Source organism: Emydura macquarii, unplaced genomic scaffold (genome assembly GCF_026122565.2).
Source record: "Emydura macquarii macquarii isolate MOO-44397 ecotype Brisbane River unplaced genomic scaffold, CSIRO-AGI_Emac_v2 contig_1790, whole genome shotgun sequence".
NCBI lineage: Eukaryota > Metazoa > Chordata > Testudines > Chelidae > Emydura > Emydura macquarii.
This window is the reverse complement of record NW_027131927.1, coordinates 27,927,999-27,952,847: the sequence shown is the minus strand read 5'-3', so window position 1 is coordinate 27,952,847 and position 24,849 is coordinate 27,927,999. Positions and strand designations below refer to the sequence as shown.

The 24,849-nt window shown below is 39.9% G+C and overlaps 1 protein-coding gene across 4 annotated transcripts in view; it reads right to left on the bottom strand.

Moving 5' to 3' along the window:
• Positions 1-332: 332 nt before the first annotated feature.
• The window catches only part of SMARCAD1 (SWI/SNF-related, matrix-associated actin-dependent regulator of chromatin, subfamily a, containing DEAD/H box 1), a 78,344-nt gene continuing 53,827 nt past the window's right edge, over positions 333-24,849 (bottom strand). For all 4 annotated transcript variants that reach the window (XM_067557187.1, XM_067557188.1, XM_067557189.1 and 1 more), the window contains 12 exons: positions 17,539-17,598; positions 17,272-17,347; positions 15,049-15,184; positions 8,751-8,888; positions 8,283-8,378; positions 7,135-7,252; positions 6,792-6,913; positions 5,106-5,294; positions 3,778-3,896; positions 2,769-2,951; positions 1,506-1,615; positions 333-901 (listed from right to left, as the gene is read on the bottom strand). In XM_067557187.1, the coding sequence (XP_067413288.1) occupies positions 840-901; positions 1,506-1,615; positions 2,769-2,951; positions 3,778-3,896; positions 5,106-5,294; positions 6,792-6,913; positions 7,135-7,252; positions 8,283-8,378; positions 8,751-8,888; positions 15,049-15,184; positions 17,272-17,347; positions 17,539-17,598 (1,409 nt within the window). In that variant the 3' untranslated portion in view covers positions 333-839. The remainder of the gene's footprint in view (positions 902-1,505; positions 1,616-2,768; positions 2,952-3,777; positions 3,897-5,105; positions 5,295-6,791; positions 6,914-7,134; positions 7,253-8,282; positions 8,379-8,750; positions 8,889-15,048; positions 15,185-17,271; positions 17,348-17,538; positions 17,599-24,849) is intronic.

Genomic DNA, 24,849 nt, shown 5'->3' with positions numbered 1-24,849 from the left:
CTTTGCAGAATCTGGGCCTTACATGCATCATTTTACACAGAGCTGTCCCACTGAAATCAATAGAACTACTCTGTACTCACAGTGCATAAAGTCTTTACAGGAGTATGGCCTTAGGTTGAAACCTCTATAGGGCAGGAACCCAATCTTTACATCCATGTTTCTCAGCACAATTTTGAGTGCTGTATAAATGAAATATTAGCAATAATATTTCATTTAGGAAAGATCAGTTAGAGTAGAATGTCTGAAATAGTTTGAAAGCTGCTACCTTTTATTTTTTATTTTGTTCCTAGTGGTAAAGTAGAACATTGTTTCAAATAACAAAAAAGACCCTGTTCATCTAGACAATTTTATTTGAACAAGTTGATACAAAAACAGTACGGTACTTCAAATGAACAAAACAAGCATAAACAGACATGAGCATTGTCAAATAAGGCACATGTAAAAAAAAATCTACACACATTATCCAGTGAAACAGACAGTTCTTATATATATTTGGAGGTAGAAATAATTACAAAAATACTGACAAATCTTAAGCATTAGCAGATCTGGTAAAATGATCACTAACTAAGTCCCCATTTTCAAAACTGCTTTGTAAAATATGGAATATTCAACATTTTATGCACTACATATTTTTGTGGCATTTGCATCTTTTGTTGTCAAGCATCTGGAGAATTCTATCAGTGTTAAAAATCTTCAATACCATGAGAAATACAGTAAAGGAATTACAAAAAGTTATAAATGTTCATAAAACTTATGGTCACCAGTAATGGAAAAAATCATGGGTGTACCACATTGCCTTTTTCTCCCCAATAAAATCCATAGCTAATTTTATTTACATTTTACAGACCTAACAAAGCTTTTAGTAATGTGGCTATATCTGCTGGAATGGTTCCTTCTTCTCCTGCAGAATAAAAACAATGTGTTAGTGATGCATTAATGAAAACATTTCACATGAATAAACACTGTTCATCCATGCAGATAAGGCCCTGTCTAGTTTTTCACTTCAACAAGAAGTCCCCCCTCTTGACTTGGCTGAAGCTCTTTCAATATGTATAACACCATGGTTTTTCACTACTAATATTATCATCAATTAATCACCCATCATCAGGTTCAAGGCCCAGTGTATTCTGAAGCGAGCTCGATTTCCATCCCCAGCATAGTCCCTGCATTTATGACATTCTAGTATTGACTTCGGGGGCAGCTTTCAGTGAAATAAAAATTACTATTTTTATTGAACTAACTAGGGAAGCAAATATAACCAGTACAGTACATCTTGTAGTATTTTTAATATTAATTACTATTTTCCATAAGTGCATTGCAGAAGTTAAGAGAAAGCTAGATGACAATGAGATAGGGAACATAGGAAGGAGTTTGCATTTTTAACACCAAGGACTCAGTTTTCAAAGTAAAATTGCACTTTAAGGAGAAGTACTCATTTATTTAATTCTATACAGAGGACAGCTATGAAGTATGAAATGAACTAGTATGAGTAAAAAAAGACTTACCTGAATCTACTGCAGTCATATCTTGTTCTAGCTTTAACTTCTGCTGACTGATTTTGAGCATAGATTCCTCAATAGTTCCTTTACTGATTAGCTTTATGACTTGTACTTCTCTAAAAACCACAAAAGAAGAGTATGGAGTCAATTTCTATCACTAGTACGAATTAAGAGTTAGTGCAGTGGTATTATAGGTGAGACTTGTTACTTTCCACAACAGTTGTTTTTTTTTTTTTTTTTTTTTTTAAAGGAGGAAATGATGCCACTGGATATTGTAAGTTCTTTGTTTGGAATTATTTAGCTTGACACCTCCCAGAAAGCTATCCTGTCTAACCAAGGCCTCCCAAAATCTCTCTAAAATGTTTAGAGAGCCTCAAAAAATTGTAATTTGATAAAACAAACAAACAAACAAACAAAAAAAACCATATGCAAAGTCATACTGCACATGCATGAAAAACTGATTTTAAAAACAGGTCAACAATTGTTTTCATGCTTGCTTATTCCTCCTTGAGATTTACAACGCAAGTCAATTAGTTACTTTCTAGCCTGAGATGTTGGTGTTTACCGGTGCACAAAGTTTCTGATCAGAACATAGAGGAAAGAGTCCTTTCCTGCTGCTTTCCCCCCCTCCCGTCCCTGGTCATGCACAGCTCAAACTGTCCCAAATGGTTTCACATTTTGTCGGAAACAAATCACGCTATTAACAAATAGCGTATTTCAACCCAAAAGCAATTTGAGAAAGTTATGAACTGAAAAAAGAAAACGAGCTTAAATTCAGCTTTACCAACAACATATGTCATGTCCATTATACTTATTAATTGGTACAACATAGATTTGGTATAGAAAAAATGATTGAAGATTCAAGAATTTGCTTGGCACAATTTCTTAGGTCTTGGAATGCCAGTCTTTTTCTCTTAAAACTTCTCTTGACAGAGTCCTTCCGTCAGATCCTCAGTCTTCCACAGCTCTTCTTGTCATCTTCCTCCCATGCTTGGCTGATCACCCTTCTCCCATTTTTATCACATGTTCAGTCCATCTCAAACCTGCTTTCTCCCTAATTTATTCCATGCTCACTCTGTCTACCCTCTGCTTGCCTGCCATTCTCCTCAGCATGTTATTTTCTACGATCTGTATCTTCTTTTCTTCCATCTGCCTAAGACCCATCATTTCCAAACCACAGAACAGGCAGAGACAAACACAGGCTGCATACACTTCTTTCAGTTTATGTTTTAATATAAACTAGTGTATTAATTAAAAAAAAAACCTTACCTGGTCTGACCTACTCTATGGCATCGATCTTCTGCTTGCTTGTCATTGTAGGGGTTGCAGTCAATGTCATGAAGAATGACAATATTTGCTGAGGTCAAATTTATTCCTAGGCCACCAGCTTTGGTCGAAAGCAGGAATACAAAAATACCCATATCTGTATTGAATTCATCTATCAGATGTATCCTACAAAATTAAAGCACAAATCATGCCTTGGGAAAAACAATATTTTTAATTACAATAGCTGTTTTCCAGACAGAGGAAGGAAGGGGGAGCGGGGGGGAAAATCAGCATACAACCAAAGCAGTCAGGATGAAGAGTGACATCTTTTCAGTTCCACTTTTTAAATATAAATACACTCCTCCTGCCCCCATTTAAAAATACATCATTCCCAAAAATCTCACATCCTAACCAATTTTAGATGGCTGAAGACTAAGGGAAGAGAGGTTATTGGCCTTGCAAATCATCTCAGAAAGGGCATTCTACAAATAGGAGGTGACAGAAGAAGGAATAGAGAAGATTGTGGAAGAAGCCAAGGAGGGCTTTGACTAGCATCAGTGAAAGGATGATGCTTAAAGAGACAAAAGGTTAGATAGGAAAGAAGAGTATATCAGGGGACCAGATGGTAAAGACAAGAAACTTGAATTTGGTTTAGTGGAGAAAGGGGAGCCATTGGAGGGACAGAGAGGTGAGTGATATGGTCAGATCCACGGCAAGGAAGATTATCTTAGGCCAGGTCTACACTCAAAAGTTAAGTCGTCCCAGCTATGTCACTCAGGGTCGTGAAAAATCATCATCCCTGAGCAACTAATCCCCCAGTGTAGACAGTACTAGGTTGACCAAACAATTTTTCCATCAACCTACCTACCATCTCTTAAAGGGAGTGGATTAACCCTGCTTACTGCTGCAGTGAGTGGAGTGTCTACACTTGAAATTCTAAATGTTGTGGGAAAAAAAAGTTGCCCATGTGCATTAACTTCCTCTCACACCCTGCTAAGAAAGTTTCACTTACCTTTCAGAAATCTGTGTCTTTCCATCCAACCTAATATATCGGTGCTGCTGCTGTTTTAGGAGAACTTCTAAAATGTCCAGCATCATAGTAAACTGGCTAAACAATATAACTCTATCACCCTGGGGAAGGAGAAAAAAAATTAGCTAGGGAAGATATTAACTACATACGTGCTTTATTAGAAAATCACTTACTTGCCTGTGGGCCTGAATTTTCCAACTTAGATGCCTAGGTCAGGCACCTAAGTCCATATTTAAGCACTTAAATACACACGGTCTCATTTTCAATAGGAGGTGGGGTGTCCAGCACCACTGAATAGCTCACTTTTATTTAGGTGCCTACATATCTATTTAGATTACTAATTTTAGACACCCAAATTTGAAAAATGATGTTCTTTGGGCACTAGCAGTTAAACGCAGAGATTTTACTGTAACTGCAAACACACAAAGAAAACACAAATAATACTTTTAGTATAAAAGAATTATTTTGAAATGGTCTTCTTTGTAACAGAGACATAGCCTTGTTGGTCATTCCTGTCTGAGGCTCACGTACAAAGGTCTAAAGTAATGAAGAGCATAATCTTGTCTTTGTAATCCATCATCTTCTTCACCCCTCCTTCCTAGCTCCATGACCACTGGGGCACAGGTAGTAACTAGAGCTAGCCCCTCAAGTACAATGCTGCCTGACATCGTGTGCACACTTGGCAGGTAGTCTGAGCTGTCACCCGTGCTACCATGGTCATGCTGCTATGTTTAGTGAGCTAGCTCGAGGACAGCTAGCACAGGTATGGCTACCCATGCTAGGAATTACACCTCCCAGTTAATGTTTAGACATACTCTAAGAGGCTATGCTAGTGTTCCAGTATGAATATTCTAATTATGAGAGAAAACAGGGAAAATATTTTAGTTTCTCCTAAGTTTTAAGTATTATTTTAGCACAGTTTTAGATGCACTATAATATATAATTCCATTTATTATTACAGTGGTAAAAACAGCTTTTCAAGAAAAGCAACATGATTCACTACTGCTAGCACCGGACATTTAGCAACCTAAACACACTTGTTTCAACATGTCTGCAGGACTGCACATTGAAATAGGCATTGCAAGCTTCCCTATCCAACCAACTGCATATGTGACACTGCATAGCAGTGCAGTTGTATCAAATATGTGCCACAAAGTCATAAGATACACTGTAGTATTCTACAGAAAAATCAAGTTAGCATGTAAAAGCCGCTTGTAAACAAGGATTCAGTAAATCAGTTTTTTAATGGTGGTAAACTAAGTTGTGAACAGTAGAAGACATTTAAACCAGAATATTCTTTTAGTGCAAACCTTTTCTTTAAGGTCAGAGAGGATGCGCTCTAGTGTTCTAAATTTTCCAGAATCCAAAATTTTATCCATCTCTAAGGTAAAGTCACTGATACTAGCATATTGTTTACTAAGCAAATGCAGCTCAAAATCTGTCATCACGGACATATCTTCGAAGATGAGGTCAGGATTGGCATCACAATGTGTGGGTTCCTAAAAGCAAAAAAGGTAAAAAAAAAAAAAAAAAAAAAAAAAAGTAATATAATGCATTTCACTATTCCAGGCATATTCATATTTACATTAAGAGCTAGTAAGACTATGCAACTATAATTGCATCCTATAGTTTTGCAGAGAATGAAAGTTCCAGAAACTCCAGACATTAATTTGGTTCACAGAGGTGTAATAAAAAATGAACTCTGCAAGTTCTGCTCATAGAAGATGGTGAAGGATTGATGTCTCTCATCTGAGGTAAGGTTCTACAGAAACCTGAATTGTGAAGAACTTCTGAGCATACCTTTTACTTCACTAGTCACCAGTCACTCACCCTCAAACCCTGTAACTCTTTATCAGACCTTTTCCCTTGAAGAAATATTTCCTCATGGGGAGTCCAATCCTTGGATGAATGATAGCAAACTTGGGAAGCTCTGCCCAGGATGCAGTGCGGATAGAGGTATGTTGTGCTTGGACAGAAGGAGGAAAGGAAAAGAGCCATATCTATAATGTGGGAAGGAGAGACTGGGGGAGGAGAAAAGGGACAAACAGCTTCATACCCCTAGAGCCATCTCCCGACATTAGGCTCTAGGTGTAGCTGACGTGCACATTCAAATCTGGTTACAGTCATACTTTTATTATGACAGCTATTATATTTTCAGATTGGTTCTTAACTTTGTTTTAGAAAGGCATCTAATCCAAACACTGTGTGAGTTAATCAAAGCCAAGTTAGGAAAAAGACAGTTCATATTATATGTATATATATATATATATATATATATATATATATATATATATATATATATATATATATATATATATATATATATATATATATATATATATATATGCTGTCCCCACTTCGGTTTTCCACAGCCCACATTTGGTGACCTTCGGGAAATGCTGGTAGACCTATCTGTTCTCCCAAGTTTTTCAAGTGTAAGGAGAAGGGTCAATTGAGAAAATGAGGGGGATGATGAAAAATAATCTAATGTGGGGCCACAAATGTCTTCTCCTAAGCAAGTCTGTTCTCAGCCCTGGGCTACACTTACCTGGAAATTCAGCGGCAGTAGCTTGCGTAACTCCCGTCGACTACTGTGCTTCCCCCTTCTGCATGCCATCTTCAGTGCACTGTGCCGACAAGAACACAGCGCTATGCTACTTGAGGGGGTGGTTTTACTCAGTTGACTTCCTGATTGAAGGACTGGGTCTACACTGACCGCTCAATCGATCCAGAAAGATCAATCTGGCAGTGGCGACTTTGCCGCCGTCAATACAGACATACCCTCAGAGCTGATTTGGAAGTTTATTTTCAAATTTTAAATGCTTACAACACAATTTGGACATTGGATAGATTCAATTGGAAAAATCTAAAGAAATAAAAAGTTTTACAAATACGTACTTTTGATCAAGTGATTGGCACCCAAACCTTTTTATTCAAAAAGCTGAAATGAAGAATTCAGAGAAGTTACAGTGTGTTTGTGAATCCTATGAGCTTACCTTGAGCATAAGTGTTGACATCATCTTCAGTTTGTCAGCTGTGTAATACTGGCGGTGTAAGAGAGGATGATTAGCCATTTTTCGAAGCTGCATCATGACATTGCGCATTTCTGAGTTCTTTTCTATGACCAAAAAACATATTGCAATAATCATTTCCACATATTTGACTTAATGAAACAAATCACAAAATTAAACATTTAATCTCTATAACTATGACCTGAGCCTGTAAATTTTTCTCAAAACGAATATGTTTATTTTTAATAAGTAGTGGATGTTTCCACAAATCAAAAACTTAGTACAATTTAAGAGACAATTTGGGGAAAACAACCAAACCCTCACATACCTTGGCTGTCAATAGATTTCTTTAGTTTGTTGAAGAGGTCATAGTATAGCTGTTCCTGTCTCTCTGACATATCACACAGCTCAATAATATCTTTTTTGGGGGGTAGTTGTTTAAGGACCTGATGAGACAAGATAAAAATTTAAAGTGACGAACGATTACTATGAATTGTTTGAAATTGTGCATTGCCACAAGATGAACTGCAATGACATGTATTTTAAAAACTACTCTTTAATTGGCTATGGATCAGGACCCTAAAGACCATTAAGACTTTTTCACTGGCCACAATGGACTTTGGATCAGGCCGTAAGAATTCAAGTCACAAACCGTAGACTTCAAAGTTGAAAAAATATTGTAAACAATACTTGGAAAGTATTTTTCTCCCTATTGGACAAATATCTGCTGAGGGTTCATTGATTAACTAGTAAAAGAAGACACTAAGCCGTGAAAGGAGCACTCTAACACACAGGGAAAGAAGAAATATCAGCAAAATTAAGTTCAAATTTCTATAATTTAGAGTGCTAATGCTGTTGCAAATTTGTCCATTTATTACATGCAGGCAACCCTACATGGAAGGGGTCAGCGAGAAGCTACTTTTACCAGGAACAGAACCAAGCAGTCTAATAATCTTTGGGTTTTTAAACAGAACAAAAAAAGCCTTGAGGACACCAAGGTATTTTAAATCCACATTTGCAGCTATACTATATATATACGCAGTTAGTCTTTTGATGAAAATGGTGTTCCTGTGAAGCTGAATAGGTATTTGTGATAAGCACGCTTAGCACAGCAAATCTCAGAGATGCCATCCAGACCATTATTTACAATGCTGTAAACAGACAGAAGCAGAAAGCAATGAGCATCAGAAGCAGAAGCAGCAAAAAGTAAATTTCTCACAGGAAGAGAAGAGTGACAGGAGACTCAAGGAAAAAGAGAAGCAGCTGAAGCCTAATTATTTTTGGAGACAAGCTTTTGAGTTTCACAATGACCTGAGGAAAAGCTCTGTGAAGTTCAAAAACTTGCCCTTCAACCAACAGAAGCTGGTCCAATGAAAGATATTGCCTCATCCACCTTGTCTTTCATATCCTGGGAGCTACACAGCTATTATACCACTTCATGTTCATTAGCATAGCTGTAAATTAACAGAGATTTACCTCATCCTTTACTCTTCTCAAGATAAATGGCTTTATTATCTGCTTTGCATGAGCAATCCTCTCCTTTTCATATATACTGTGTTCTTCAGCGGTTTTCTAAGAAAAAATATTTGAAAAAATTTCCAAGTTTTAGAAGGTGAGAATTCTCAACTCTATTAATACCATTATTAATACTTCATTTACTTGCTGTAACCCTGCAACACAATTACCCAGGAGCTAGAGAGGGGGGAAAAATGTCCTCCTTTGGTCTAATGTAACCAAAAATAACAACAGTTTTGGGACCCCAAGATAAAATATAACCTCACCCCCATTTGGTTTTCTTTGTACCGATGTTTTCAGAGGTGTACCAAGTTCCCATAACAGGTTAATAACTAAACCAAACCTCATTTAAAACAAAACAAAACAAAACAAAACAGTAGGACCACAATAAAAGTATGCTTTTGAAAGGAAGAGTATTTTATTGCTTACTGTTTTTGAAGAGAACATCCTCCGGATTTCACTGGTGCTACTACTGAACATATGTGGCATGATAAAATTCAATAGAGACATTAATTCCAACAGGTTATTTTGGACTGGAGTTCCTGTTAGCAGCAGACGATTCTTTGCCTATTCAGCCAATATGAAAAAAGTCAGAAATACTAGTTATTAAAAATAAAATGAAATAAATACTAGAAGGAAATTCTTTTCCTTCTAAAGAACAGCTTAGGGAACTTTTGTGCTGAAAAGTCACAGAAGATAGGAATTTAACATTCAGTTCTATCTCTTTTTTTCAACTATATATTTAATGCCCACAATATGCATCAAATAAATTAACCTCCCTTGGAAACTAGTCTATCAACAAAGTAAGCAGAGCATGCCAAGTGGATGTTTTCACAATGGCCCATCCTAGTAACATGTCACAATTTTTCTGAATGGGTTATCTTTCTTACAGCCACATTTTGCTTCTTCTTCAAGAAATGCTGGGTAGACAAGAACTTTTAAAAAGGGTTATGTTGCAAATTTACCTCATGAGCTTTGCTGTATACACCTTATCTACTGATTCCACTACCTTGCTTAGTTATAAATTATGTACTTTCTCAGTTGCAGCAGTAATGCCAATTAGACAACAGATTCAAATAAAAAGGAGAAAAGAAGGTGTATGCGTTTGTTGAGACTCTCAACTGTAGTAACAAGTGGCGCTCAGTGGCACAGCTCTACCTAGTGCTTCAGTGAAGATGCTACCTATGCTGATAAGAGGGCTACTCCCATTGGCCAAGGTACTCCACCTCTGCAAGGGGCAGACGCTATGCCAACAGGATATGGCGCTGTCTACACTAGGGTTATGTCAGTTTAACTGCATTGCTAAGTGGTGTGGATTTTTCACATCTGAATGACAGTTATACTGACCTAATTTTCTAGTGTAGACCTGGCCTTACCAACCCAGATACCTCTCATTGACAAGAGTGAGCGAAGAAGAGGATATTATTTAAGCTTCACCCACTTGACTCAAATCCGTCCTTAATCTCACAGTAACTGAATGTTTCTGCTAAAATGATCAGAAAAAACATTTAATAGTGTTGGCATTTGAATAATCATTAGGCCTTAGAACAAACATTTCAAGATGAATAGAAAAAGTTTACACTTTTAATAGCTATCATTTCAGGCTGTCTACAGGAGCAGGCAACTGCTTGGCATAAGTTGATATTCATAACATTGTTTTTGCACAGAAAGGATCACAAACCATGCAAAAATTAAAGCTTAAACTCTGCAGAAACCCATGCGGTCACTCCAGCATATCACCTCATATCTACTTCTAGATATTTCCAACCTGAGAAGTGAAGTGCTGTTTTCTAAAGCACCTTAATGACTTAGAAGCACAAGTACCGCTGGCTTTCAAGACACTTAGCCACTAAACTTGAGTGCTTTTTTGAAAAATCCCACCCCAGGTCACTAAATTCCAGTACTAGATTTAATCCCCCCCACCAAATTGCTACAAACATGCCAAACAGCACTAGACACAAGTTCTGAGTTGTAAAAGACCCATGATAATGCTTTAAATTAAAAACCAATTTTTTATTTTTCAAGTCACATTTGAGCAGAATATAAACATGAGAAATTAAGGGCTAATAATTTAAGTCAGTGTTTCTCAACGACCGGTCTATGGATCCGCACCAGTCCCAGGGTGGATTGATTTAAATCAAGGTGAAAAATCATTGAGAAAATCATTGATTTAAATCACCAAAATAAAATCATTGATTTAAATCAAGTTTCCCACTGATACTTCTTCACATATTTCTTAAAACAATGGTGCAAATCTGATCACTAAAACATTTATTTACAACTCAATACGGCATTTTACAACATCTGGGAGGGTATATACTTTGTGTAATTTTTTAGATAAAAATCAAGTTATTAATTTAGGAAATAGTATATAATACTCATTACCTGTGTCAAGCTGCAGATGCAACAGTGGTACATTAGAAATGGTAAGAACTAAATCACACACACGAACACAATAGCACTTATATTTTATTAAGCTAAATCTTAAATGTTACATAAATGTTTCAATTTGCAATTGCAGCAGTCTCCTGAGTTGTCAGCTGATGGCTGTCCTTTAACTCTTTTAATTTTCAAATTTTAACAACTCTAACAGACAAGTCATCACAACACTAAACGCATGCTGTCCTTAAAACTTCTACAACTAACTCATCTTCCCCACTCTCACTATCATTTTTATCATAGACTGAAACAGAAATATGAGTTTTCCTGCTTTTTCAACTCCCCATCCATTTCTCAGCTTTGAGTGAATAATACCAAACGATGAAAATATACTCTCTGCCTACAGAGGAAGCTGCTGCTGTGAAAAGTTGGCTTAGCAACTGAGGGAACTCTGTTTCAAGGTGCCTGGCTAATGATTTCCACCAATTCAGGGGAGTGACTTTGTTCAAAATGTCATCGGTAAACATATACTGTTTAAATGGTTCTGCTCCAGCCCGGAAATTTATTATGACTGGCATAACTGAGATGCCCAGGCCATGGCCGCATCATCATCTTCAGAAATTAGGCATCTACCTTTATATCTGGGGTCGAGAATGTTCGCAAGAAAATGAGGTGGAGTTAGTGCCTGATCCATTCACTTCTTTATTGCCTGCTGTTTCACTTTCTGGTGAGGTATTTCTTTTTTTCAGTGTCTCTTGAAGCGCTTTCCAAATTTTGACAGCACCAGCAATGCAGCAACAGTTTATCTGAAGTTTGTTTAAGGCTATGGATATAGGCTTCAGTATACTGAGAATATCCTCTATATTCCTCTTTAATCCAATGTTAGATACTTTGGATGAGATACTGCTATCTATTTTATCATGGTTTTCTTCAATGTTTTATGCGAATAGGCCAGTTCTTAATAAATTGTTCAAAACAATCAACCACAGAATTCCATCGAACCTCTTGAGGGAGAATTAGTTTGGATCCTCCTGCTCTCTTCAGGGAAGCTGAAGCAAAACGGTTGTTATGGAAGTATTTTGTGACTTCAACAACATTTTCTTTTATTCCTGGAGAAGACGTATTTAAGTCTTTGGCTGAAAGATGCATTAAATGGGCACTGCAGCCATATGTTGTTAAGGAGCATCCTTCCATTTCTTCTTGTTTGCGCGTTTGCAGCACTGTCTGTGACAAAACTGCACACGTGACAGTTGAATTTTTGTTCACAGTTTATTACAGCTTTCACTGCCACTTCTTTTAAATATTCCGTTGTGTGGGCATTTCCCGATGTATCTATTGTTTCTGAAAGATATGCAACCCCATCTTCTGTTGTCACATATTACTGGATCATTGTGTACATTGCTCCACCCATCAAAGCTTAAACTGGCAAATTTCCCCTCAGTATTTCTTGCACACTGTTCATGTTTCTTCTCATACACTGTATCTAGCAACCTTCCAGCAATGTCTGCTCTACCAGGTCGAGTGTAGCCTGGTTATAAGGACTCAACCATGTCAATGAAGTGTTATTGTTAACAATGCGAAAAGGAGAATTTGTGGCACAAATGAACCAAGCAATCTTTTCAGCTATGGTGTCTTGTTGGTATTTGCTGGTCCTTACTATAAACCCATCCATGGTGGTGGTTTTACTGGATGATTGAAATCTTTTGCTTGCTACTGATACTTTGTTGTCTGAAATGCGTTTAGTTGCAGCATTGCTGCTAAAAGTACCAAGGGATGAATCTGAAGTTGTTGCAGATAGACAGTCACAATCAAAGTGTCTTATGCTTAAATGGGATCCTGAAACAAAATTCAAAAATGATTTTGAATAGTCGTTCTTCTCACCTCTATTATTCAGTTAATCATTTACATTTTTCAGCAAGGATGCAGATCCGATTCCAAATTACCAAAAAAGCTAAGAGTGACTGCACTTAGGGTGCTCTTAATTTTGGAGTAAGCCCAACAGAACTCACTGGCACTTCTGTTTTTTGAGAAAACAGGTATAGGATGGGGTTCCCTCTTGGGGAAGCTGAGTTATGCTGAAATAAAATAGGGAATAGACTTATGGCATCATCATTATGGTCTGTGGCCATGATATTCCAAAATAAGGGGCATGTATTATGTAATATAAAAAAAGAAAATGACATCCAGTGACAACTGGCAACTCTAGATTTCTCTTACTGCAGCTTTCTGTACCGTATACTTGGGTGATAGATTCTAAACCTAGTTAACTAATTAAACAAGCCATAAGGATTATTTAAGCTGAACTTTTTTTTCTAGCAACATCCAACATAGCAAGCAGCTTGGGAATTTACTTGTTAAAAATCACACTTATACTAAAAGGTATAGCAAGAGTCTTGAAGAATGATGCATTGAAAAATGAATTATTTAGTTACTAACAGTTGATCCACATTGTTCTTCTGACATATCCACATCTTCATCCACATCATTTTCTCCCAATAAGCAGTTTTCATTATGATGTTTCATTCTTGCAGCTAGGCCCTGCATCTCCTCCTTGCACTACTTACACTTGACACGTTTTCCTTTTTTGCCCAGAGAAGGAATTTCTTCAATACGTTCCCAGATAGGGTCTCTTACGCCCAGAAACCATGACAGTTTTACTGTGGTAAAAGTGTAGGGGAATACATAAAGTTGTATGTGTACTGAATAATGTCTTCCCTTTTTCTTTCCAGTCCACTTCACTGTTCCTTTCTACTGTGCCTCCATCCTGTGTCTCGGTCTTTATTTAAGACAGTGTCTTAACTAACTCCTCTGTCTTGCTTGGCCCAGTTCCACCACCACATAAGCACAGAACAATAATCCTATCCAGACTCTGTCTTTCTTTGCACGTGACTTTAGTCTGCTGAGAAACAAACTGAAACAGAAACTGAAAGCCCAGAATTTTCAAGAAGCAAGAGATGGTAGTTAGGCTGGACAGACTAGAGCCATTAATTCATTTTTATGAGACTAAGAATAGGTTTGGCATGTTTGTGATGAGATGTAATTGTAACTTATTTTTTAAACGAGAGAAAAGTGGTATTCTACTGATGATTTTAAAAAATATTCAGTATAAATAAAAATATTCTATTAAAAAAAAAAAAAAAAAAACCATTGATTTTTATCCACCCTGCCGGTCCCTGAGATCTCCCGGACACAGTATAGGAAGCCAGTCCCTGGTATAAAAAAGGTTGAGAAACACTGGTTGAAGTGACTTCTGAACCATAAGTATATTGTTGCTATAGAAACTCTATAATATTAATCAAAGAAACTAGGTAGCGATAGTCTTCATCTATCTTTTTTTTCCCCAGAAAAGATTCTTCAGTCATGTCCTAATGTGTACCAAAATATATAATCAATTTAAGATGTTTTTAGTTTGTTCAAATCAATCTTTGTTTCTTTGAAAACCACAAATCTTCAATAGAAACCATATTATCAGGGACTAGCAGTGATTAGTAACCAACAAGAATTTGGCAGTCTAGGCCACTGTGAAATAAGTTTAGTTTAAACATTTACTTTAAATAATTTCATGTAGCCTAACCTTAGATCAGCAAAGGGATGGATCTGCTTAAAACTGTCGCTTCCAGAATTTCTGTCTAGTCTTACCTGAATTCAGATATTCTGTGTCAAACTAAATATATAGACTGCAAAATTTTAGGGCAAGCTTTGTGAAAAACTAAAACAAAAAACATTTCTTTTCAAGTCAATGGTAGTTGAAAAGTGATGCCTGAAATCCTCATTTGTTTATTTCTACACCAACTTTAGCCCATGACTTGTTTTCAAATAGTTTAACAAACAGCTCATCATCATAATTATTGTTTATTTTCGGAATTATACACACACTCTTCTTACACGGCTTAACTGGTATGATTTCTATTAACCAGCGTAGTAAGCCCTTCACACAGACCCTATGCCAAAATGATATGGTAACTATCTCTTTTCTACAGTTTGAGAACTACTTACAGGTTATTGCATCTTAGACCATTTATATTTCAGTGTAATACTTTGAGATTAATTTTAGAATTTTGCTCAAACTACTATATTAGAGATATCCCATAAGAATAAGATTCAGAGACTTTCTGTTTATTTGGGAAATAAATCACCACTTACAGGAGGAATCAGTTCTAGATCCAGACTATCATTAAGTTACATGTTCCTTCATGTTACACGTAATACCTTATATAAAGAATTGTATTTCTTGTTTCAGCCCAAAATTTTACCACACCCCCAGGAGAAAACAGAAGGTAGGATTATTCTTAAAAAAAACAAAAACAAAAAACAAAATAAAACAAAAACAAAAACACCACTCTCTCACATTAATTGTCATTAGGTGCTGGTAGCGTACAGAACCCATGTTCTTTAACATGTGACCTTCATCAAAGATTGCATAGTTAAGCTTCAGCCGGCGAAACAGACTACGGTCATCTGGACTGCTAATTGCAGAGTTATACCTGTCAGAGGAATATGTAATAACTAAACGTTAATACTTCTGTTAGCACATGGTATATTTAATTTAATTTTAAATTCAGTTAAATTATAAACTCTAAAAGTATGACAAATATTTAAACAAAATGTCCCAATAAACAGTATTTTGAAAGAGATGAACCATTACAGTGTGGGGCTGACAATTATAATGTACCAAACAAGCAGCTGTATTTTCCATGGTCACTTCTAAATATAGAATTTTAATGTTTACTGCAGCAAATATAGGGTAGTATCTATTACATTCTGAGCAAAATCCTTCGGGCCATCAGAATTCTGAGCAGGTGAAATACACACACACACACACACACACCTTACCTCAAAACATTTAAATTACTTTGTTAGTTAATTTTTTCTTTTTCTTTTTTTTAAAAAAACAGGGCTATAACATTTGAGGTTTTAAACTCAATAGTCTTTATTGAGAATGTCGCAAGGCATAAAGAAATTGAGAGAACCAAGTTATGAATGTTTACAAATTACTGAGCATGTGCAGATATTTAAGTTTTAAATATGTACTTAAACACTGTACACTAGTTAAATTAAAAACAGGTTGAATGACTCTTTCCCATCTCCAACAGCACGACGGATAACTGGTCTTGCATTTGCACATTCCTCCATCTAGCTAGGGGATGGTTGTTGGTCCTGTCTGACACCAGAACCTCTGCCATCCACCAACTGAAAAGCCCCAATTTGTCTGTCTGGTGAGTAGTCCCCATCTTTAACTCTTCATTCCTAAAGTGAGTCACTGACAGGTGTCTTTTTGAGGAAGAGGAAGTGAGACCAAGAAGTAGTAATCAGGAAAGGAGTCACATAAGAAGGAAGAATGAAAGAGAATAGAAGTGAAAGGAGGTTTAGATTAAGGAAAGAAAAATCTAACCAGCTGGAAATAGGAAGCAAAGTAAATGGCAGAGTCAAACAAGAAATGGAAGAAGGAAAAAAAGGTAGAAAACCCATGAGATTGAAAAATATTTAATGGAAAGTTTACTGGAAAAATACTAAAGACAAGACACAGGACTGTTTGATTTTCCACCTGGAAGCATGTTTCTGCAGAACAAAGGGGCTTGAGAGACAAGACAAACAGACACACACATCCCAATATTTTTTAAATAGATGGGATAACCAACTTTGGGCTTTTTACCTCATTCATGCTTGCATTTTACAAATTTTGTGTTTCCAAGGGGCACATGAAGAACTCTATGACACAGTGATGTTGGTGACTTTAGGGTAAAGCAACTTTTTGTTTTTCGTTGTAGGACATAACTTGACTCTGGCAAATTACAGATGAATGTGAGTTTACTTTTTTTAGTAAAATCTTCATTTTGAAATGTCTAACTTCCAAACAGGAAGGAAATTGGACAGGATATTTCAAAACTTTCCAAAGGAAGAGACTTCCTAGGCCTTTTATTTTAATTTGTATTTTCAATCATTGAAAATTATCCATAATAGTCAAATCTAGATGGTGGCATGTACAGGATCGTATGCACACACAATTTTCCTCACTCAACTCCCCTTTAGCTGTCATCCATTTAAGGAGAAATGCCTCTGATACATTTCTTTCAGTAGCCTTCCCTTCCCTGTGCTGTTAGTCACCATAAGACAATATCTTGCAGTACTTTGTGACGTTAATATTCAACATCACAGTGGTCCAAGTGTTAGAGCTCCTCCCACCTACCTTGAGCTACCAGTGATGAGGGCATTCCTTGAGTAGCTCCCACAGCTCTTAGTTGTATTCTAAACTGTTCCTTCTGTATTGACTAAAGGCAAAGAAAGCAGTAGAAGCTTCTACAGTACCATGCTGTGGGTCAGAGTGGTTTTACATATCCACTACAAAAAAGGTGCTAAAGCACCACCATAAGCTTTGACAATGGTCATGTAAACAGATAGATTGAAAAAAATCAACTGGCAGTACTCTCTGCTCCCTCAATTTAACTCCTTGTTTGAGAGCTGAAATACGATTCTATATTCCAGAACTCGATGATGTTCTGTAATACCACTAGAGATCAGTAGAGCAACATTTTTATTTCATGTACTGGTTTCTTTTAATGACAGTACTTACGTGGTCAGAATCACATTGAAATGTACAACTTTACTATTAATGTCAATTCTGAGATGTTTACGATCCTCTTGGGATCCTACAAGGGAAAAAAATGGATACATTAGTGCAATATTTTCTGTGCAACTATCAGTATTTAAACTATTGGACAGCTTTCAAGATAATGTCTATTTCATGTTTTATGATGTTGCACATGCAGTCTACCACATTATCAGATTAGCCTTAAAACTTGTTTTTGCTACAGTATTTCGAGACTAATGGATTTCTTACCATAATAAAAAAGGACATCAAGAGCAGGACACCAGAAATTAACCTCTCTTATCCAGTTATCTATAAAAAAAATTAGAAAGCAATATGTTAATCTTATATAAATTAATACAGATCGCAATGCATTTTAGCCTACTTCAGCACTAGACCAAAAACACAGTTAAAAAAAATCAAATAAAATCATACTGAAGCAAAAATCTGATGTTTCACAAATATCAGGTATTTACCCATGTTATAAAATCTTGCAGTGTTAAAAACGGGTGACAAAGCAGGGGACAGCTGATGCTAAAGATTTCCCACATTCACTGGAAGCTACTACACAGGAGCTTGGGGACTCAGAAAAGATCAGGTTTTTTTAACATAATTCAAGGCAACACTTTTAAAGAGGTTTTTCCATTATTACTGTACAGCTCACTTTTTAGACATACATTTAAGAGGATTCAAATTATTTCTGCTCATTAACATCATGGTGTTTAGTTCCAGAAGGGTAGCCGTGTTAGTCTGTATACAGCAAAGACAACGAGAGTTGTGTGGCACTTTAAAGACTAACAAATTTAATATTTGTAGACATAAGCTTTCGAGAGACTTAGCTCTCTTCTTCAGATGCAGTAATACAGAAAATAGGTAACACAGAGGTATCTTATAGGCATTCTCAATGCACCTGGATACTTATAAGATACCTCTGTGTTACCTATTTTCTGTATTACTGCATCCGAAGAAGAGAGCTAAGTCTCTCGAAAGCTTATGTCTACAATATTAAATTTGTTAGTCTTTAAAGTGCCACACAACTCTCATTGTCCCCATCATGGTGTTTGATATCAAATAGCATTAGTCAAAAGCTCAACCTTTCAGTGCCAAATACTTGGACTCTAGGATGAATGGACACTTATTTCTCTAAAAAGATTATTTCTAGAATCCTTTATTTACAAGTGCTTCATAACAAAACTTGTGTGAATTGAAGGAAGGATAGAAATTCTTTCACATCTGAAGTCTAGACTGATCATGATCAAAAGTTGTAGCTGACAACTTTACTGAGTCAAACTGACATCTGTTTGGTTGGATGTGACACATGGGTTGATCTCAATGGACAGACGCCAAAATCACAAACCATCACAACCAGCATCTCTGCATACAGACTTAAGGACCAAATGGGTATGGAAACTGATCTAACCTATAGCCCCTGTAAGTGACACCTTTAGGACAGGATTGAGGCATCTTGATAACGTAACTATAGGTAGCTTGCACTTGCACTACCTGTTTTTTGGCAAAGGACTGCAGTCTCCAGGGCTGTCAATTTGGCACCTTTCACAAGTTTTAAAAATCACTTAAAAATCCAGAGAAGATCTTTCACTGTACATCTTTCAGGTGTAAAGAAAATGTATCCTTTTAATTATTAGAATAGATGGACTCCACTGTATTTTAAAATGCACATTTAAATAAAAATATTTTAAGACAAACAAGTAAGTGGGTACAGATTTTAGAAACACTTACCAGGAAGTCACAGCGCATTATCCCACTTACATTTCAGACAAAGTATCAGCTTTGTGATCATTAGTGCTTATGCACCAACACTCAAATCCAGCCCCAAGGAGAAAGATAAATTTAATGACTCTTTGTATCAAGTTGTCAAAAGAATACCATCAATTGAGCAACTTTTCCTACTCTGTGACTTCAATGCAACAGTCAGCACAGATAACTCACGGCCAGTTTGCCTAGGACATTTTGGCACTGGCAAAATGAAGGAGAATGGCCTACGACTTCTTGAATTCTGCGTCCACAACCAGATGTGTATTACCAATTCATATTTTGCAGGAAAAGACCACCACGAAGTGTCATGGCGACATCCACTGGCACCAATTAGCAGCACATTGGCACCAATTAGACTTTGTCATCATCAGGAGGAAAGACCTACCCTCAGTGCAGAACACTGGCATGTTTCACAATGCTGATTGTGAAACTGACTCCTCTTTAATCATTAGCAAAGTGAAGACTACAGCGAAGAAACTATATAGAGCAAAACTTGGGAACAAGCTGAAAATCAATGCTACTAACAAAAAAAACAGAAGAAATGCCAGGAGTTTGTGAAGGCTTTTGAACTTAGCATGCACAGGAAGTCACTACCTTGGGACAATCTAAGAAGGACAATTCATTAAACAGTTTTAGTTCTATTTGGAGGAAAGATATAATCAAAAAAGGATTGGTTTGAAAAAAATGAAATGGAACTATTATCCTTTTATTAACACTAAGAACACAGCCCATCTGGAACACAAGGCCCCATTATCAATAAGGTAGCCTCTCAAATTCCAAAGTGGTGAAATTATTACAGATAAAATAAAGTAGCTGTCTCACCGGGTTGAACATTGTTCTGAGCTATATGCACAAAAAAGGATCATCATCAGTGAATCACTGGATCAAATACCAACTCTACAGATCATACCAGAGCTATATGTGGAGACCACTCTGGAAGAGCTAAGCAAGGTGACTGATTTGTCATCAAGTGGCTAGGCTCCTGGAAAAGATGGCATCCCAGCAGAAATTATCATCAAGTGCAGGAAAAAAAGCCTACTACCATATCATTGTCAGTTGCTACTTCAACACTGGAAAGAGGGTGAGGTGCCACAAGAGATGTGTGACACGAACATCATCTGTATAAAAACAAAGGCGAAAAAGACGACTATCAATTACAGGGGTCTCTTTCTACTAAGTGTAGCAGGAAACGCTTTTACAAAAGTAATCTTACCACACCTACAATAAATGGCAAATTGTGTCTACCCCGAAACACAGTATGGATTCCGGGCTGAAAGGTAACTATAGACATGATATTTTCTCTGTGTCAACTTCAAGAAAAGTGCAGACACCAAAACCGACCGTTGTACATTGCCTTTGTGGACCTAACCAAAGCATTTGACACAGTCAGCAGACCAGGTCTATTTGCAGTACTAGAACAAGATTGATGGACATCCTTTCTTTTAAGTCTTATAAGTTCATTTCATGACAACATGAGAATAAATATCTAGTTTGATGGATCTACTTCAGACAGCTTTGTGATGAAAAGCAGAACGAAGCCAGGATGTGCTCTTGCCCCTACACCCTTTGGAATCTTCTTCTCTATACTCCTGAAATGTGCGTTTAAGGATGTGAAAAATGGAGCATACCGCAACACAAGATCGGACAGGAAACTCTTCACTCTCTCACGACTTAAGGCAAAGACTAAAGTAAAGAAGATGCTAATCAGGGAACTTCTATTTGTTGCTGCTGCTTTATATCCCATGATGAAGATCTAATACAAGAAAACAGGGTTACTTACCAATAACTGCTGTTCTTTGAGATGTATTGATCATATCCATTCCAAAATAGGTGAATGCGCGCCACCGTGCACTGGTTCCCAGAACTTTTTTCCCCTGAGCAGACCCCGTAGGGTCGGCTCAGGCACCCCCTGGAGTACCGCGCTCATGCCGCGGAACATAGGGCACCGCTGACCTGCGGGCCCTCAGTCCCTTCTTTCTGCCGACTCCAACAGCGGGGACAGAGTGCGGGTGTGGAATGGATATGAGCAACACATCTCGAAGAACAACAGTTACTGGTAAGTAACCCTGTTTTCTACTTCGAGTAATTGCTCATATCCATTCCAATATAGGTGATTAAATAGCCATACCTTGGAGATGGGTAGGAGTTACCGGTGAGCCGTCCTCAGCACGGCATGTCCAAATCCCGCGTCCACTCTCGCCTGCTGCACGATGGCGTAGTGGGACATGAAGGTGTGTATTGACAACCAGGTGGCAGCTTTGCAGGTGTCCTGCAGGGGCACCCTCTCCAGGAAGGCCACAGACGAGGCCTGGGCTCTGGTTGAGTGCGCTGAAACAGCCCCTGGAAGTGGTACATTCGCCTGCTCGTACTTGATGCAGGCGGTGATCCAGGTGGAGATGTGCTGGGTGGAGACAGGTGAGCCCTTCATCTGGTCTGCGACCGCCACAAACAGCTGTGTAGACTTCCAGAACAGCCGCGTCCTCTCAATATAGTAGGCCAGGGCCCGTCTCACGTCCAGTGAATGCCATCTCCGCTCCTCCTCCAACCTGTGCGGTTTTGGGAAAAACACGGGAAGGAAGATATCTTGATTACAGTGAAACTGGGAGACCACCTTAGGCAGGAAAGCTGGATGGATCTCAACCGCACTTTATCCTTATAAAAGACGGAATAGGGGGGCTCTGAGGTCAGAGCTCTTATCTCGGAGACCCTCCTAGCCAACGTAATGGCCACCTTCCATGAGAGGACGAGCAGTGTGCATGTAGCCATGGGCTCGAAAGGAGGTCTGTTAATCTGGCGAGGACCAGGTTCAAGTCCCAGGGAGGCACCGGGTCACGGACCTACAGGTATGGCCTCTCCACCCCCTTGAGGAACCTCACTGACATGGGGTGGGAAAACAACAACCGTCCCTCCATCGGCTGGTGGAAGGCCGAGATGGCCGCCAGGTGCACCCTCAGAAATGCCAGTGCTAAACCCTGAAACTTCAGGTGAAGCAAATACTCCAGGATCGCCTGTATAGGCAAGCCACTAGGTAGGATGCCCCAGGACTCCGCCCAACAGGTAAACCATTTCCACTTGGCCCAGTGCACAACCTGAGTGGAAGGTTTTCTGCTGCTGAGCACAACCTGTTGGACCTGCGCTGAACAGGCTCTCTCCCCGTATGTCAGCCACAGAGTCTCCAGGCCGTCAGGTGGAGTGAGTTCAGGTCCGGGTGCAGCAAATGACCCTGGTTCTGGGTCCTCGGGAGTTCCACGGGCTAGGCAATAGACAGGTCCAGCAGCATACTGAACCAATCCGGTCTTGGCCAGGCTGGGGCGATCAGTATCACGTACGCTCTGTCCCTCTTGATTTTCAAGAGGACCTTGGGCAGGAGCGGAACGGGGGGAAAACGCATACATGAGGGTCCCCGTCCAGTCTATAAGGAACACGTCAGAGATGGAGCCCAACTCGCGACCCCGGAGCGAGCAGAACCTCGGGCGCTTCCTGTTCCAGGACAACGCGAACAGGTCCAGTTGGAGAACACCCCACTTGCGGAAAATAAAAGTTATCACCTCTGGGTGTAGTGACCAGTCGTGTTGGAGTAGAAACGACCTGCTGAGGCGGCCCGCCTCATCGTTCCTGATCTCCGGGAGGTGAGAGGCAGATATATGGAAGTTGTGCCTCACCGCAAAGTCCCAAAGTCAAATGGCCCCCTGGCAAAGGGCTGAGGGGCGTGCTCCCCCCTGCCTGTTCATATAGAACATGGCCACTGTGTTGTCCATGAGGACCTGCACCATCCTGCCTCTCAGAAACCTGAGGAATACTTTGCAGGCCAGCCGTACTGTCCTGAGCTCCCAGACGTTGATATGGAGGCTTTTTTCCTCCTCCGACCAGAGCCCCTGGATGCTCAGGTCAGTGCTGATGTGGGTCCCCCACCCCACATCCGAAGCAACCGTGATTAGAGTGACAGATGGGGCCAGATCCCGGAATGGGACCCCTCTCAGTACTTCCCCGGGGATCCTCCACCAGTTCAGGGAGGTCAGGACCTGTGGGTGAACCGTGACCACCCTGTTTAAGGAATGGCAGGCTGGTGCATACATCAAGGCTAACCACGCCTGGAGAGGCCTGAGTTTGAGGCGAGCCAGCCTCACCACATATGTACATGCCGCCATGTGTCCCAACAGTTGCAGGCAGTGCCTGGCTGTCGTCATGGGGGACCTGAGGAGTTGGTCGATTATGGCGGCCATTGCCTGGAAGCGAGGCTGTGGGACGAAGGCTCTGGCCTGAGTGGCATTCAGGGTGGCCCCGATTAAATCTATGCGCTGCACCGGGATGAGAGTAGATTTCTGCTCGTTTATGAGCAGCCCCAGTCTGGTGCATGTCGTGCAGGTGAGGGCTAGGCTGTTCTGAACGTGGGTCCTGGATCTATCCCGCATCAACCAGTCATCCAGGTAGGGGAAGATCTGTACTCCTCTGCGGCGCAAGTGGGCCGCTACCACCGCCATGCATTTTGTAAAGACACTGGGGGGTGGACAAGAGCCCAAAGGGGAGGGACGAGAACTGGTAATGGCAGCCATAAACCTGAGGAAGCTCCTGTGGCTGGGAAGGATGGAAATGTGGAAGTATGCATCCCTGAGATGCCTGATAAACTTGTTTAGTCGGCGGAGATTTAATATGGGTCTCAGGCCCCCTTTTGCTTTGGGAACGAGAAAATACCTGGAGTAAAATCCCCTCCCTATTTCCTGTGGAGGAACCACTTCCACCACCACAAGGCAGAGGAGGGAAACGACCTCCTGCGAAAGGAGTTGCTCGTGAGAGGGGTCTCTGAAGAGGGATGGGGTAGGGGGAAAATCTGGGGGGAAAGCCGTAAATTGGAGGGCATATCCCCTGAGGACTACACCGAGGACCCAAAGGTCTGATGTAATAGCTTGCCACTTGGTATAGTAGGGTCTGAGCCTCTCTGCAAATGGGAGGTGCGGATCCAGGAGAGAGGTCTCAGTGCCACCCTCAGGTGTACCCTCAAAACTGTTTCCCCAGGGTTTGGCCCCTTATAGGGGGCCTCACTGGGGGGGGGGGGAGGGGCCCCGGATCCCGGGAGGTCGTGGCGTCCAAACCCCGTTTCTATCACGGTCTCTACGGAGCTGCAATGGTCTGGGTGATTGTCTAGGGGGCGGTTGGGCCTGGCGCTGAGGCTGTGGCCAAGACTGGCACCTCGAGGCCTGGGGGGCTGTAAAGGCCCAAAGAACGGAGGGTTGCCCTAGAGTCTTTCAGGGCGTGCAGCTTCTCATCCATTCTGTCCGAGAACAGACCTGCCCCATCAAAGGGCAGGTCTTGGATGGATTGCTGCACCTCTTGGGATAGCCCTTAAGACAGCAGCCACGAGCAGCGGCGCATGGCAATCGCGGAGGCCATGGCTCTGCTGGCGTTATCCGCAGCGTCGCTAGCAGTGTGTAAGGCCGCTGCTGCCACCGTGGCGCCCTCTTCCAGTACCGTAGCAAAGGAGTTCCACAGGTTCAGGTTATAGCGACCCATGAGTGCCTGGTGGTTTGTTATTCGCAACTGCATGGCCCGTGGAGTAGACCTTGTGGCCAAACAGGTCTAGTTTCTTGTTCTCCTTATTTTTAGGCATGGTGCCCTGTCCACCTTGCCTATCCCTTTGTTTGGCTGCATCAACCACCAGGGTCCCGGGTGCTGGGTGTGTGTACAAAAACTCAAACCCCTCCTGTGGCACATAATATTTTTTCTCGGCACCCTTAGATGTAGGGGCAACCGAGGCAGGGATTTGCCAGAGAGCCTTGGCCAACTTCAGGA